We start from the raw sequence: 16,460 nt of genomic DNA on the forward strand, positions 1-16,460 counted from the left end.
TATTCGAGGACTCCAGAATTTTCTGCCCATGGAAAAATATGATAGAACAGTGAAGTTAAAATTGGCATTTATGGAGCTGTAGCAAAAATGACATGGACACTCAGAACCCACTAGATCATGCAAGCCAGGTTCAGAATATATACGGCTTTACTAGAAACCTCCTAAAGTGAATCAATGATAATTTAAAACAACATCACTCACCAAAGCTCCTTATATTTTATGAATACAGATTTTAAAAATGCTAAATGCTCAGGGTCACGTTCAAGGCGGTGTCTTCCACATACAGGAGTGAGAATGAGTCTTTTATTTTCTGAAAGGCGACAGCATTGCTTCTTCCTACCAAGGACTAAAACCATGAACATATATGGAGCAAAAAAATAGGAATGTGAAAGATGAGTTATACTAAGTTGAGCAGTTTTGGGAAACTATTTTGTAGGTTCCAGCTTTACACAAGCAATTTAAATAAAAAGTGTAACTGTAAAATTGGAATTACACTAAAAAGAAAGTGCTATATTCTCATTGGAACCATATATTAAAAAAGGGAAATGAGTGCCACCAAGATTGAAATGGTCTGACAGTTACTTACAAAAAAATGTCTTTATAATTTATTATTACCAAACTCCCAAACAATAATTCATTAAAAGTATGACTCATTAAACTATACACAACTAAAAAATGCATACATTACAACTACAGACTGAAAAAAGTACGATAAGTAAATATGCCCTCTGATGAGCATTTCGTACACATCTTCTATTTCAAAATGGAGAACTGATATACTATGTTATCCTAAGGGGCAACCTTGATGATTTCATGAGTCAAATGAGATAAATTAAGTAAAAGCAAAGATCGAAATCCTAATGAAAGCAAATTTAACAGTGTATATCTTAGCAGTCCTCTCTTGCGAGAAATTCCAATGGTCAACAATATTTACATTCATTACAAAATCCATTAAAAAGTTAATTTTTGACAGCTATGCCATTATTAAATACAAGTAAGCCAGGCTACAGACTATCTGATGATTTTGTCTTTATAAGAGCAAATAAAAAGTATAAAATACAAATGACAATTTCAACAAGTCCACAGACATTACTAACTTCATATTTAATTTCTTTCTTTGGAATCATGATTGGCGTGTTGCTCACAGCATTCAAATTTATCTAGCGTTTAATCAATATAAAAATGTGACACCAGCCTATATCACCCAACTTTTGATTTTAATGCACTTTCAATTTACTCCAAACATTGCTTGGACCTTAAATCACAGGTATTAGTTAAAAACAATATTTCGCATTGTATTCACACTTGCTTCTATATCAATACACAAAAGCCAAGAAAACAAGCGTGAATGCATCTGCCTTTGCAAGTTAAAATGCAAACTCAAAATGATTCGTTCAAGGAGTTAAGTCAGCAATTACAATCTTACTTATTATCTGGAACAAAAATTTCAACCTCTCCTTGTATGCTACCCTCCCCAGCAGACTCCTTTTGCCGTTCCTTCATAGCTCTCCGCCTTTCTTCCATCATCTTCCGCCTAGCCTCATCCCTGGCCTTGGCTGCACCAGAAGTTTTTGTGGAGCTGGCAGATGCAGTTAGTTGTGGTTTCCTTACAGTTTGTTTCTTATGTCCCTTGCTGCCATCACCTCCAGCCTGCCGGAAAATATGCAAGATTACATACTGTAACTTCTTAGGAATCCAGTTCGTATTTTTCCATGGGTTTTAAGTTTTATGATTATCTGGAGCCCTTCCACCTTGCTCTTTCACGGAGTTAGTTAATGTAAAAAATTTTAAAACATAATTCATTCACCTCATATATCACACAATGTTCAAATACTATCAAGCTTGTATTGAATCAACTCATTAATGTAAAAAAATTGTAAAACATTCACCTCATATATCACACAATGTTCAAATACTATCAAGCTTGTATTGAATCAACTCATTCAGCATGATTCATCTAAGCTCATTAATGCATCCCATCAAAATACGCTCTGGAGTTGGATGCATAAAGAGACCCTTATGTTTCAATTTGTTGCCTACATTTTCTATGTCCCTCATTTTCCAGGCGTGAGGTGACAGATTTTCTCAAATGTATGTTTGTGTATGCATGCACATTGAAATAAATTTCACTCTTTTTATATGATATGCATTTACTACATTTTTAAAAACATGAAATTACAGGAATAGCAAATTAGAGCCTACGAAAAAATACATAGACTTAAAGGTACGGCTGGGTAATTCACAAGACAGGTGTTCCTCACTAAATTCAATTCCTTGATATGATCTTACTAAAAACAATATTGAAGAATTCTCTCACGTGGTAAAGGCAAGCTTCTTAATTTAACTGGACCACCGATACACTTAAAACTCTCATAATACCTCTTTGTTGAGTACTAGCCGTATTTGCACAAATTTAAGATTCATTCATTCAAATTCTACATTCGTTGAGATTCATTGAAAGAATTTGGAAGGGGGAAGAGAAAGGTAAGTAAAAACAGAAAAAAATCTCTCTCGTGCAGTCATTTTCTCATAATTTAAAAATAAAACAGCACAAACGTTGCTGCCCACTTTCCATAATTTGGTGATGTCACCTGACATCTGAGGATCATGAACTAGTTCACGGGGAGCTGCTCATTGAGGGACAGAATCGCTCACTAGAGTGTACATAGCAATAAAGCAGACAAAGAAGCTGTGAGTGGCTGAGAAGCTGTGACTTACTCCTCAAGTGATATCATTAACTTAACTGCAAAAGGCTCACTCCTCAAGAGCATGTGATATCATTAATTTGATTGCAAAAGGGTTAAGGGTGTTGATTTTTTGCAGCAAATATCTCAAGAAGTAGGCAACAAATTGAAAAATAAGGACCTCCTTACACATTCAACTCTATCAGAATCAAAAATTAAAAAAAAAATGAATAAGCTTATTACTAAAGTTAGCAAAACATAATAAATCCCTCATGGGTTCCCAAGACAAAATTCACCAATCAATTAAGAGGAAGTTTTGCAAAACAGAAGCTCTTTCAACTTGCATTCCGAGCACATTTGTTCAGGGCTGAGGTGTCATTAAGTTAGGGTTTGTAAATTAGAAATTCAACTGTATTCATTACATACCGCAGAACCAGAGGTAGAGTCCACTTTTCCATCCTTAGGAGGTGCAGTCTTGCTTGGAGTTTCCACCCAACCAGATGCCCTTAGGGTGTCTATTTCTTGAAACATAGCATCCACACTTGCCACTTGAAGGAGAACCATGTCCCAAAATCCTGCCAGATCCTCAAGCGTTGTTGGAAATGCTTCACCAGGGCTTTGCAGCTGAAATAAATTTATTGCATTCTTACTCTACTAATCCTTCACATAGCACAACGAAAGGTAATCTGAAATATGTAATTGGATCCATTGTAATCACACAAAATAAAGCTAATATTCAATTGGAATTAAATAAAGTTAAGTCTTGATTATCCAAACAAATGCTGAAGAGAAGAGAGACACATTTTCATATGACAAAGACATTTAATCTTAACTTGCACTTATGAGAACATAATTGATTCCAATCGAGCAACACACCACTATTTTCATTCATTTATTTAAGATTATAATTTTAGTTAAAAATACATCACAACGAAAACTTCTACCAGCATACATGCATCAACACAGAAAGCAATAAATGGATGAATCACTACCAACCAAGTGTTTCTGGCAAAGGCCCTCAAACTGCTGCATTTTTTGCCTCATTAACAGTCTTGCTTGACCAGCAGCAGACCTTAGCCAGCCAGCAGCTTCTTCAGGGAGAGGATTCTCGCCATCAACTCCCCTAGCTAATTCCTCCTCTGCAGAGTCTACTAACTTAGTTAGCCTTGCGATTTCAGATTTCAAGAGCTGCAACAAAGGAAATTTGCATTATTGTAATTATTATTATTATCATTCCTGATCCCAAGGCACATATCAAATGTGTAGGACAAGTCACAAATCAAACCTAAAAGAAAGGTATGGTTATATCTACGTTTAAAAAATTCACTAGCTACACACCTAAGCTATCAAAAACAGAGAATCAATAAATATATTATTCTTTCAATAAATATATTATACAATTCTCAATGCAAAATTTTTCAAAAATAATTTTCGTATAATACCAGGGAGTGAGGATTAATTAAAATGGTTGAGAATAAGGGCACAGCCTATTTTAGAGCCTATCCTAAAAATAAAATCTACAGTTATCACTTAGTCCATAAATCACGCAAAAAATGGCAATTACGACATCAGTAATAAATACAAGTAAATGGGTATCTTCGCTTAGACCGATAAGAGGCGTGAGACTAGAGCATGAGTAAATTAATTAAATACATATGTATCCCAGTACCTCGTAAATGAATGATCTTACAAGTTCCACTTAAAACTTTGAAACTTGAATAAAACACTAGAAAATGATACTAAAGCATATAATATATGTTGTGTAGTGTAGTTAATGTTTTTTAAATAAAAAAATTAAATACCAAATATAAATTTACCACATAAAATTTAGTAAATAAGAGGAACTTGAAAGATATCTTTCATTTATGATGGAAAGGTTCCACCAATTTCATCAATTCCATAAATTGAAAAAAAAACACACATCACCTGAAAAACCAGTTTCATCCCAATTCCTTTTATTTATGGGGAGTGACTCGCTCAGTCCGGTAGGTTTTCATGATTGAATAAACCAAAGGCAAACTTGGGTCATTTTCAAGCTATGCATTTGGGATTTCTCAAAAATAATGTCAAAATGAGTTTTAGTTGATCTTTTCTCTTGATTTATGATGTGGTTGCAAAAAGGGAAGACCAGGCATAAGTATTGCAGAATAGTACTGAAAGCTTAACTACAAAAAATATGAAAAATATAATGACAAATGAGATCATGGTAAGCTCTGCATGATAAAGATCCATCGACCCTGTTTCATCCTAACAATCTTAATTAGTCATTGGAAATACATAGCGACCTAATTTCATTAAATCTAAAGGATGCCTAATTCCATTAAATTAATTTAATAATCTCTTTTTAAAACTTATTTTCACAGGATCCAAGCATAAGACCAGAGTTCTTCGGTTTTTAAATGACTATAAAAAATGTAAAGAGGCCAGCACAAAAAAAAAACATTTCTTTTTCAAAGATTGAACAGGCTGAGTAGTGTGTGTCTAACTAACATGAACAAATGCAAAAATAAAAGCTAAAAACCATCCATGCACGACCCGGGTTTCGTAACTTGGTTACATCGTTAGGTGACTGATCTTGCATGCATCATACATTTAAACACAAAGTACATAAGTGACAGTGAGGACATCTATCAGAAAGGAAAAGGACTGGTTGAAAGGGTGGGGGTGAGGGTTAAACACGGAATGGAATAGTGAGAGGGGGGGAGTAAGGGGGAAAGGGGCAGCTTTGATTTGGGACGAGGGTTTTTCCTGTGAGGATAGGCATCTGACCAGCCAGGGGAGGGCGGGGTTGAAGTGGGTGAGGAGACGAGAGCTAAAGAAGGTGGCGGTGTTGGGGAAGAAAGAGAGGATTAGCGGGGTATATTGAGTTTTCTAAATCACAATCCCCCCGCCCTCTCAACCAGTCATTTTCCTTTCCGATAGATGTCCTCACTGTCACTTGTGTACTTTGTGTTTAAATGTATGATGCATGCAAGATCAGTCACCTGACGATGTAACCAAGTTACGAAACCCGGGTCGTGCCCATAAAATGTGCCTTGCCACACCATGCTATTGGAGAGGGGGTTTCTAGCTATGCAAAGGGTGCCATGTTGCCTTACCCCACCTTCCATGACAACATCTTTGAATCTCTGAAGAGGATCCTAGAACGCAAGTTCCGGAATGTGTACATACGGTGGGAATCGCATTATACCTAAGAGTAAGTATATTCATTTTCTCAATATACTTACTCTATGGTTATACACATTGCGTTGAAGCACAAGGGTGTTATTAAGGATTACCTTGGACTTTTAAAGTCCACAGTAGCCGAACACCCAATGCTGGGCCACACAATTGACCTTAAAGGAGCAAAAATTGTTGCCAAAGTAAAAGGTTTTAAACAGAGACTTGTCAGAGAAGCCATAGAAATATCTAAAGAGGAGAAGAACAATTTCAACAGGGACACCAGCCTTGAAATTAGCTGTACTTGGCAACCCGTAATCATCAAAAACAATCAACAACCTACTCCTCCAACCCCCCACTCCCCTCCCCCCTCCACCTGAGACTGATACCTATGTGTATGAATTTAAATTCCCACCTCTTCAGAAAGTGACCAGCATTGGTCGGAAAACGTTGGGGCCACAAAAAAAAAAAAAAAGACACAGTGACATAGTCCAAAAGTTTTTATTCCACATGGTGAGTACCCGCAAAATTTTTAACGAAGAAGCATACTAAGCGAAAGATTAAAGCAAGAGGTTTTTATCTCCTTGCATCAATGCATTTGGACATTTTTAACAAAAGCCACTTTACTGAACTATACTATGAAATCGCAGTTAAGGCTGAAAATTGTGAATTCAGCAGTCTGGGACAGCCTAGTACATGTGTATGTGCAAATGCACACATTGGATATCATACGGGTCATGAGTCCACTCATCGAGACTATGCAGGTGTATTGACACAATTTTTACCATATCCTACTCAAAGTATAGCGGAGAGGTTACTACATTATCTAGGTAACTTGGTCCATTGTATGCATATCATTTGATAAGGATGAGCAAAATTTAGGCTCGCTGATATTCATACTCAATTTTAATGTTGTACTTTTAGGAATAAACACTACAAATGCCTTCAAGTCTTGAAAGAAGTGGAAAAAAGATTAAATACAAATTAATAAAACTTTTAAAGAAAAGCTATCAATTGGAGTGAAGGACATGATCATGGCACAATATCATTTTACCTGTAAAGCCTACTTTCACCCATCCTCTTTCCACAAACTTTCAAATGTATTTTAACAGGAAGTTACATGTAAAATTCTGAAGTTGAGCTGATGAAGTCAATGAAAATATGGAAAGATAGATCAAATAAGTTGTCATACCCAATTAACATTCCCCTTTCTTTATGTGAGAAAAGTAGGTAATGAGAGCTAAGTCAAAGATGACACTGGGTATTAATAAAGTTCCCTGGTTATTTAATCACACTGACACAATTTTCTTGTGCTCACAAACACTTATGCTAACCCTGCTTATCTGAAGCTAGGGGGATTTATTTTCATAAGTAAAATATAGCTGAGAAAAGGTCTTCTGTGTGGCGAAGAAAATAAAAACCAAAGGAGAGGGGAGTCTCCATTACGAAACTGCACTGTTCTCTCTATAGTCTACATAACAAACCATTACCTTTCATTTCACATCAGGAGATTTACAAAAAGAAGAGGCAAAGGATCCCCCCGATAAATAAAGAGGGTGGAGAGGGTGATTGCATGTAGATATACTATGCAATTTTGGTAAGTATTTAATCGAGTAAAAGTAATCAGATTACTTTTGCAGTAATTTTTACTTGTAACGATTATTAGGTGCCCAACTAAGTTCCCGCTGTTTGTTATTAGATGGCTCTAGCCGTGATTACAGGTTGATTTCAACTTATGGGAAACGTGATGAGCCAAGCTTATAACATTTGACAAACTGCTTCATGACAATGGTGAGTTTGTGTTGGCATCAAATCCTTATTGTTGCGTGAAAATGTCCAAGTTATTGCCAAGTAACCGTCATTAGTGGGAAGAGTTGATTTTCTTCTGTAATTCCAATAAAACGGCGGTCAAAGCACATCGAGGGCTCCAAAAAGTTTTCGGAGAGGCTGCTATAAGTTAAAAAACATGCTCTGCATGCGACAGCACAATTTATTTTTGCTGTAATAGCTACTTGCTGGTAATCTACGATTACTTTACATGTCTTCACTGATTCACCTAGGCCTAAACATAACTTTGAGTCCATAAGTACTTAAATTTGCTTGTTTAGGTACAGTCACTCTTTATGTCGTAGCCTGCTTATGATGGGTACAAAATATGAAACCCCTACTGCTGTTACAGCAATAGGGTAGTTTCCTTCATCAAAGAAAACAAAAGGCAATAATTGCGATTCGTTACCCACCATTAGTGTATTCATAATATACAAATTATTTCGTTTTATAAATGCCGGTGTAGACGAATGGCAATGGTCCATTTTTATCCTCATTTGAAAAGGGCCAGATTGGCGCCCATGCGATGCCACTCCACGTGACGTCACAGGGACCTAGTTTCTACAGGAGAAGATAGGAGTTATACGTCGTCTGAGGTTACCAATGCATGCATGAGGCGCAGAGCTCAGGGAAACATGTCTTAATAATCACTTATTAAAACTGGCTAATGTCGGAAAGTTTTCCTCGTTTGATAAGGTATTAATAATCCTTATTTAAGCCAAGCGCTACCAGGCGGCAGGGCACTAGGCTACCCGCTGGCAGCCTGCGACGTATCAGCGCTAAGCCTCGCCTCAAGGTCACCTCACCGGGCGGAGGGGGAACCAGAAATACGACGTACGGAGAGATTTCCCATCATTCCTACTAACGCGTCGCGTTTTCGCGCGCTTGAAAATTTTCAGTTTTCATTTAATCGCGAAAAATAGATATTATCATTTAAAAATCTAAAAGCGTGAAATACGTACTCCAGGAGTAATAATCTTTCGATTAAGGCAATAAAAAAATAATAGGAAACCACCCTATTATAATTGCACGCATTGCCAGTGAAATTACAATTAACTATTTCTACGACTCAATAACTCCACATTTTCACTGCAATATTCGACAGTTGTCAGATGGTCTCCACGGTGACAGTCTTACAAGAAGTAATTTCAACTGTAATTTCATGATTACTTTTTCAAATCAATAATTTGTACTCGTAATTGATTACTTTTTATATAAAATAACTTTAATTCAGCCAAGTTACTTTTTCTCAGATCTTTTACCATCACTGAATACATGGAGAGGGTGACCAACATCTAAGATCATCTGTGTCTAGCCTGCAAAAGGTGACAAGGGGACAAGGATTATATTGTTAATTTTTTAGATATCTTTAAGCTGTTTTTTTTAATTAATGAGATTAAATTGGACAATAATCACAACATTTTTATACGTTTACTGATATATAAGTTTTTTTTATTTCAATGTCCTCAAATTTAACAACAATAACGTAAAAGCCGATATATCAGCACGCCGCACTTTTCAGCCGAGCTGTAAAAGCCGATATACATATCAGCGCGCCGCACTAAAAGGGTTAATATACCATCTGACGGATGGAGTGCTGTACTTGAAGTGCCCCCCACAAAGCACTCAAGCAGAGACCATGCATTCTCGGATAAATATCTGTCACTGCTGATTTGACCCCAGACCCACTGGGTGAGAAGCCAACACTAGCTACTCCACCAACCAAAACCCTAGAAAGGGATACTTCAATTGACGGAAGAGATTATAAGCAATAACTTGAAGGTGTACCATTTCTGAGTGTTGGTCGAAATGTGTATGGTTGTGGTGAAGGAATGAGAAAAGAACCAAGACCTTGAACCATAGGGATTTCATATCTGGGATGAAGATGTCTGTTGGCAATGCCATCTGAAGAGTAGGGTTATGACTCTGAAACAAGGAAACTATTGCACTTATGGATGAATATTGATTGATGAGCATAGAGCACTTTCGTAAGTTCCAATGATCAAGTTAACTTGATTACGAATGACACAATGATACACAATGACAATTTCAAAATACCTCCAACCTGAGGAGATATCTAGTGGTCATTGCAGAGTTTTAAAAAAATGAGCATAGAATTTTCAATACACAGTACCCAAAGGATCATCAATATAGACCTATCCTAAGACAGGTTACAGTTGAACACACCCAAACTTCTCTATTTTGCAACCACATTTTCATCTCTTCTCTCCCTATCTTGAGTTTTCCTTTCACTTAACCTTCTATTATTGTACTCAGGAGGCAGTCATGCCCCAAGCAGTTAGCATTTCTACTTCTTATGGCAAGCATGATTGATCTCTTCTCATCAATTCTTTTCTAAACTTGTTCATTCCTCACCTTGTCAGACCACCTATTATCATCCTTCTCCATTACCACATTTCAATAATTTCCAGATAAATCACTTCCTTTTTCCTATGGATCCAAGTCACTGACTCATTGAGGACCATGCTCCACATGACACAGTTCAATATTCAAGAATATATTTTCCTTGGTTGATAGGTATTTTAATGCAGCTTAACAGAGTTTTTATTTTTCACAACTTTCATTCCCATGGATTTTTATTCTCAATTATCTGAGTATCCATCATTTGCCATCATGCTACCAAGTTTTAAGATTCCATTCATTCTAGTCTATGACCTTCCAGTATGATATCTATAATGCCTTCCTCCTCCCAATCTTCACGTTCTTTATCTTACTTATTTTCATTCCATACAATTCCCTAACCATATATACATGTTTTCCATGCACTTCTATAGCTATTTCTCTTTCTCCATCACAATCGCTTGATCATCACGCATACTACTGAGCATGGCCATAGTGTTTTGGCAATGATATAAGGGAGCATTATCATGTTTTAATTGGCTGGTACAAGGTGTCAATAAAACTGTTTAGGCCCACTGATGTGCCAAATCCTTCAATGTCACCAAGAAGAGTGATGTTATGGAATGTTCAAGCACAGGCTTCACTGAACCAGAAATCTCACCATTAACTTGGTTTGTGGTGAGGATGTTCTTTGCATAGAACTATGAAAGTTGCTCTATTATCAACATTTTAAAATTTCAATCAATGACAAAGTACTTGGTGAAATGACACAAGTTTTGCAACAATGACAATGGCCATTGCATTGTTAACTACAGTAAAAAATTTCAAGGATAAGCATCGACTTCAAAAATTTCCTCTCTTATGTAGTCTATGATACGCATATGCAGCATAAGATCCACGTTACTCAAAAAATTGATTACCAAATATGTACCTCAAAAGCTAACTTGTGAAAATGATGAGAATTCATGATTGAATAATTAATTATTTTTATTTTTTCATAAAATTCAGAAATCTAAGATTTCTAGGGAAATAGCGAGATTTTGATTATTCTACTAGGTCACTCAGTCCTCAACATAGCGTGACGGACTAAAAGCTAGCATCACAGGAAGAGCTGCTGGGATAAAAAGATAGGGATCACTAATCAATATGGAGTGGGAGTTCCCTAAAGCAACAGAGTAGGGTGGGAGTACCCAAGGCCATCCAGTCTGGGAAGAGGTACAAAGTTGTCTGGGGAATATTTTACGAGAATATATGCATACAAGTGATCATTTTAAAGAAAATACCTCAAAAATTTTTAAATTCATGCAATAGTATCACAATATTTAATGTTTAATGCAGAAAGGCATTGAAGGAGGATTCCCTGAAGCAATTTATGATATGATATAAATGGAAATAAGCCTGTAGCTAGCACTCTCCATACATATGAAATGACTTAAGGAAGAAAATAATATGGAGTTGAAGGAATCAGTCAAAAGAGATAAAATCTACCTGCAGCAGTTCAATGCTGATTCTGCCATATTTGAGGGGAAAAGGGATAATCTATAGAACTTAGCTGATAAAACTTAAAACATTTTTCAGAATTACGGCATGCACAATTAAAACAAATTTAAACTAAAACAATAAAATAAAAGTGATCGACAGCCAACTCAGAGAAGGGCAATTGAAGCACATGGAGTAATCCACTTAAATTGGGAGGATTATAACATGAGTGTAAGAAGCACTTTGCATGCCAGTATCAAAGATCCCAAAATCAGCATCCCAAGACAGCATTAATGAAAAATATGGATACTCCTTTTCCCAAATAACTTTAGATAGCAATAGGCACTTGAAAATACATGGTAAGACCGACGCACCAAAAAGATCAATTAGGATTAATGGAAAAGCCATTCAGGCCTTGCTGCCGAAGACATAATAAAAATGAAGAAATGAGGTGGTATACATTAGAAATGATGAAAGAAAGATGCACGATTGAACCCTCTACATGAATTGTGGAAGCAAGCTACAGGCAGCGGATGGACAAAAATTGAGAGCAGCAGTAGATATCGAGGATTACACACTAATAATCAAATGCGGAAGAATAAGTCATACCATGTAAGGCAACATAGTCAAGTGATCACAGATATTGGGTGAACAAGAGGCCTTCTGCGACCAGAAACTCAACAGGTTTTCTTAATTCGACAAACAAAATATAAGTACTTAACATGGAAAAATAAACAAAATTGCAGCTAAAAAGGACTTCTTGTACACGGGATGTTCCCTGGACAGGCTATTTATTAATTTTCCACGAATATCCCTCACGATAGCATGGAAACATGAATAGGCTGCATTTTTAAAATTCATTTTACACTTAAATTAATAATTTTCATAGTTTCAACAGTGCAATATGTTTTTTACAAAACTGGATACTATTGGATAATGATGCAACTACAAAAAGTAAAATTGAATTCATAAAAACTGTCCCTTTTTTTAATCATAACGACGGTAATACAATCAATCACTCAGATTATTTATCGTTAAATGATATAAATCACAATAGACATTGTAAAAAGACATACAAAAATAAAAGGAAAAAAACAATATGAAACAAAATTGATACGCAGAAAGGTTTTGCTGTTTACCATTGGCTATTGCTCCTTTCTACCGGGTCCAAGAAATATCCAGTTTTTTTCGAGATAAATCATTAAGCTGAAATCGCTGGGTGTGAGGCGAAGCCCAAGCTCCCCTCCAGTTTTGAAAAACGCCTACCATCACATCTGGCCGATTTGCATTCTCTTTTATCATATTGACGTAACTAATTGAACACATACGGCCATTATAAGAGGCATAAGGGTAAAATCTATAGGCAATCTTGCCCAGAGAGATGAAGAGGATCGCGCATCAATTTGAATGAACGACTGCATAGACTGCCAACTGACATTACATATCTATAGTAAAGGGGTGTGCACACGATCATGACACGCCAAGTGTTTGGAACGACCGCGACCTCGAAACGAATACATACGTCCTATTTTTTCATGACATCTAACCTATGCGGTTTCCTTTGGCCGGAATGACCGCGATTTCTTCTCTAGAGAAAGCTGGAATCCAGACTGTCTTCCGCGACGGATAAATTAATTCACCAAATAAGAACGTAAGCATCGCTTACGTCACGGTAAAAAGACCCAACCCAAGATGCAAGAGAGAACGCTCCACTCCTCAAGCAAAACATCTGATTTCAAACTCAAAAAAATTAACGTCGTTGAGTAATCAATAACTTTTCACTTATATAGAATTAACAATAACTGAATACAAACGAGAGTCATGGATAAGGGATGTTAGTTTACGGGACTAATAACATTAAGAGATGCTGGTTACATTGACAAATCTCGGAGGCGTTTATATTCGAACCGATAAAGGTGAGATCACCGGCATACAAAGCCCACTTGACCAACGCTGAATACCGAACATACCAACGCTGGACGTGGGCGGCAGTTGTCCGCTCCATCCCACTTAAATAGCCATGTATGGTCGCATACAAAAACCCCAGCGACTTTATTCACTATTTCTATACACACAACACGTCAGAAATATATTTCCACTATCAAGAAACACATTAGAACACAAGTAACTAACAATAAACTCCGATGGAACAGAGAAATTCAGTCATGACAACATATTGAGCCAATGATTACCCTGGCTGAGCTACTATATACATAAATCTAATGAGTTTAACTAGAGAGAGTTAATTGTCAGCAATTGGTCACCCTAAATTGAAATGGAAGACATTAATAACAAATTAAAAGGCACTCACCCGTATGAAGTAATGTCCATCCTTCACTACTCCATCATTAGGCTTGGACTCCTGAGAAATGATGACCTCGGCTATTCCATTTGTCACATCAGGTGCCCCCTCAATTAGCACAGGAGGCAAGACTACGTCTGGAGCAGCAGGACATAAATCTGGTGGAGCAGTCACTATCACATCATTCACTTTAGATTTACACAAGTCTTCCTCCTTTTCTGCTTCTAGAGCACTCAAGTCTTTCTCTTTGTCAGGCGAAGGCTCTATGCCCTCAACAGTGATAGGGATAATTGTAACAACAGGGGGGACTTTTGGACTAGTTCCTCTAACTGGAAGTTGGTTCCTAAATTCTGGTCGCAAGTGGCGTAAGACTGGTAGAGACGCACAAGGCCTAGGAGACACAACATCATCACCCGATTCACTGAAACTAGTAGATTTACCCCCAGAACTTACACTGCGGTGTGATGTGCGTTTAAAAAAACCTTGTGCCAGAGCCCCAGGACCATACAACCTCTCAACACGTTGCTGAATAAAAGACTTGGACGGAGTAATAAAATTGGAAGATGAAGAATGCTCTTCCGTTGCATTTGACCCATGAACACCTGAGTCAAAAGTCCGTGTTACTGTTCTCACATAACTTTTATTTTGCGATGTAAACTGCACAATTCTAACAGTCCCAGCATGAGATTCTGTCGGCCCCGATTTGTATGAGTACATGTCAGAATTATGACCTTTTTCATCTCCATTATTCTGACTTTGTAGGGAGCCATTCATGTCTCTCGCACCAACACAAGGTTTCCGATGATTTGGGCTGCAAACTGAGGCCTTGTTATTCTCCATCCCGGATGCACCAGAAGTATCTCGAATGTTATTATTTTCGTGATCCCCTGCAGACAGAGTCTGTTTTACTGGGATATATGATGGGTCAGCAGTCTGATTGGCATCCCTTCCTGTTCGAAAGCCTTTTCGGAGTTCAGAATCATATGCAGCCAATGGAGAATATCCACTAATCGAGCATGACAGAGACACATACGATGGAGGCCTGGGTGATGTGACAGTGTTTGGAGAAGAGGTATGAGGAGATAAAGAATTATCAACTATTTTATCAGCGCTATCACTTGGCCCAAGTGCTGGTTGCACTCCAGAGTCCTCGGTGGTACGAAGAGGTGAGAAGTCCACAAAGCTGATACTGTGGAGTGTCCTCTGAGAAGCAGTTATTCCTACAGCTTCTGAAAACGAAATGCAACACGCAAACTGTACATACAATGCTACCAAATAAAAATTGCCAACTTAAATATTCACTGAATTTTGTAACAAATAATTTACTGGCACTGCACTTCTTGAAAGAATGTAAAAATTAAAAAATATAAATAGATTCTAATGAGATTTATTAATAATAACTTCTCTCATTTATAAAAGATATTCTTAGGAAGCACCACTAAAACTAACTACAGAGTCAATGACACAAGTATTTGAAAATATCAATTAAATTTAAACCATTTAATAATCAATACACTGATGACTATTTGCTAAGAGGTGAAATATATAAGGATACATTAAAAATTAGTTACGACCTTCAAGCCATTTTCACTAGAAAGTTTAACCCATTTCTTAAGGTTAACAGAAAAATAAAACAAATAGAAAATAATACATGAACTCTGAAGATAAGGTGAATTTAATATAAGAAATGATTTGTAAAAACAACACTACAGAAAGAGAAACAACCAACATATCCTAACACATCATTAATAACAGGCAAATACCTGCGAGTTAAAGAGATAGCTACCCCATCATCATAATATACCTTTGAGAATAAGTGTAGACGCTAAGAGGTTTTATGCATTCGGTGAATGAAAAAATAATAAAATGCACTAATGTAAAACCAGTGCTGCCTCTTTATTATTTTTTCATCACTTTCCCCAATTAACGTAGCCAGCATAGCGAACAAGGCAGGCTTATCATATGATAAATTAAAATCTTCTGTTTAGGAAGCACTCTCTCTAAAAGAAATGATTTTCAAGATACAGTCAAACCTCTCTAGCCCAACCTCTATAGAACATTCGTCCTCTCTACAACGAAAAAAATTAGGTTCCGATTTGCCACCAATAAGAATAATGGATTTTCATCCTCCATAGGACAAACCTCTTTACTTTGAAAAACTCTGTTGAATGAATGAGCACAAATATTAAATAAAGGCTTAGATTCTTATACAATTAACTACTCTAACTCATTTATAAAGCATATCATATTCAAAAGAAGCACCACGAAAACATGCAAAAATTCAAGGAAATGACATGAACTTTGAAGGTATTCAAAGAACCTATTAATATTCGAAGTTAAAATTATTTTATTGTTAACTAAATTTAACAAAATTATTGTTTTTGCTGAGCAATAGCATTGTATCTCATGGAAATATCAACATCAGCGGTCACTATTTGAATTTCCAAACAATGCCCGAACTTGGATAAATCTGTGATGTCATCTGAATTTGAGCCAAAATTTGGGAATACAGATTAACCACCCAGGTGAAAATGCTATATGACAATTAACTACATTACTTAAAATGAGAGAAGTATAAAGAGTCAGGAATTATCCTGAATTCAGAGCTAAAATAAAATCACAATCCAAAAAATATCGGTTTATAATAC

At 36.6% G+C, this 16,460-nt stretch overlaps 1 protein-coding gene across 3 annotated transcripts in view; it reads right to left on the bottom strand.

Annotated features, from left to right (window-relative positions):
* Positions 1-16,460, bottom strand: part of LOC124165821 — a 22,531-nt gene continuing 6,071 nt past the window's right edge. For all 3 annotated transcript variants that reach the window (XM_046543347.1, XM_046543346.1, XM_046543348.1), the window contains exons 3-6: positions 13,822-15,041; positions 3,681-3,872; positions 3,111-3,308; positions 1-1,650 (exon numbers count right to left, since the gene is read on the bottom strand). In XM_046543347.1, coding sequence (XP_046399303.1) covers positions 1,423-1,650; positions 3,111-3,308; positions 3,681-3,872; positions 13,822-15,041 — 1,838 coding nt within the window. In that variant the 3' untranslated portion in view covers positions 1-1,422. The remainder of the gene's footprint in view (positions 1,651-3,110; positions 3,309-3,680; positions 3,873-13,821; positions 15,042-16,460) is intronic.

This window comes from Ischnura elegans, chromosome 9, assembly GCF_921293095.1.
Source record: "Ischnura elegans chromosome 9, ioIscEleg1.1, whole genome shotgun sequence".
Taxonomy (NCBI): Eukaryota; Metazoa; Arthropoda; class Insecta; order Odonata; family Coenagrionidae; genus Ischnura; species Ischnura elegans.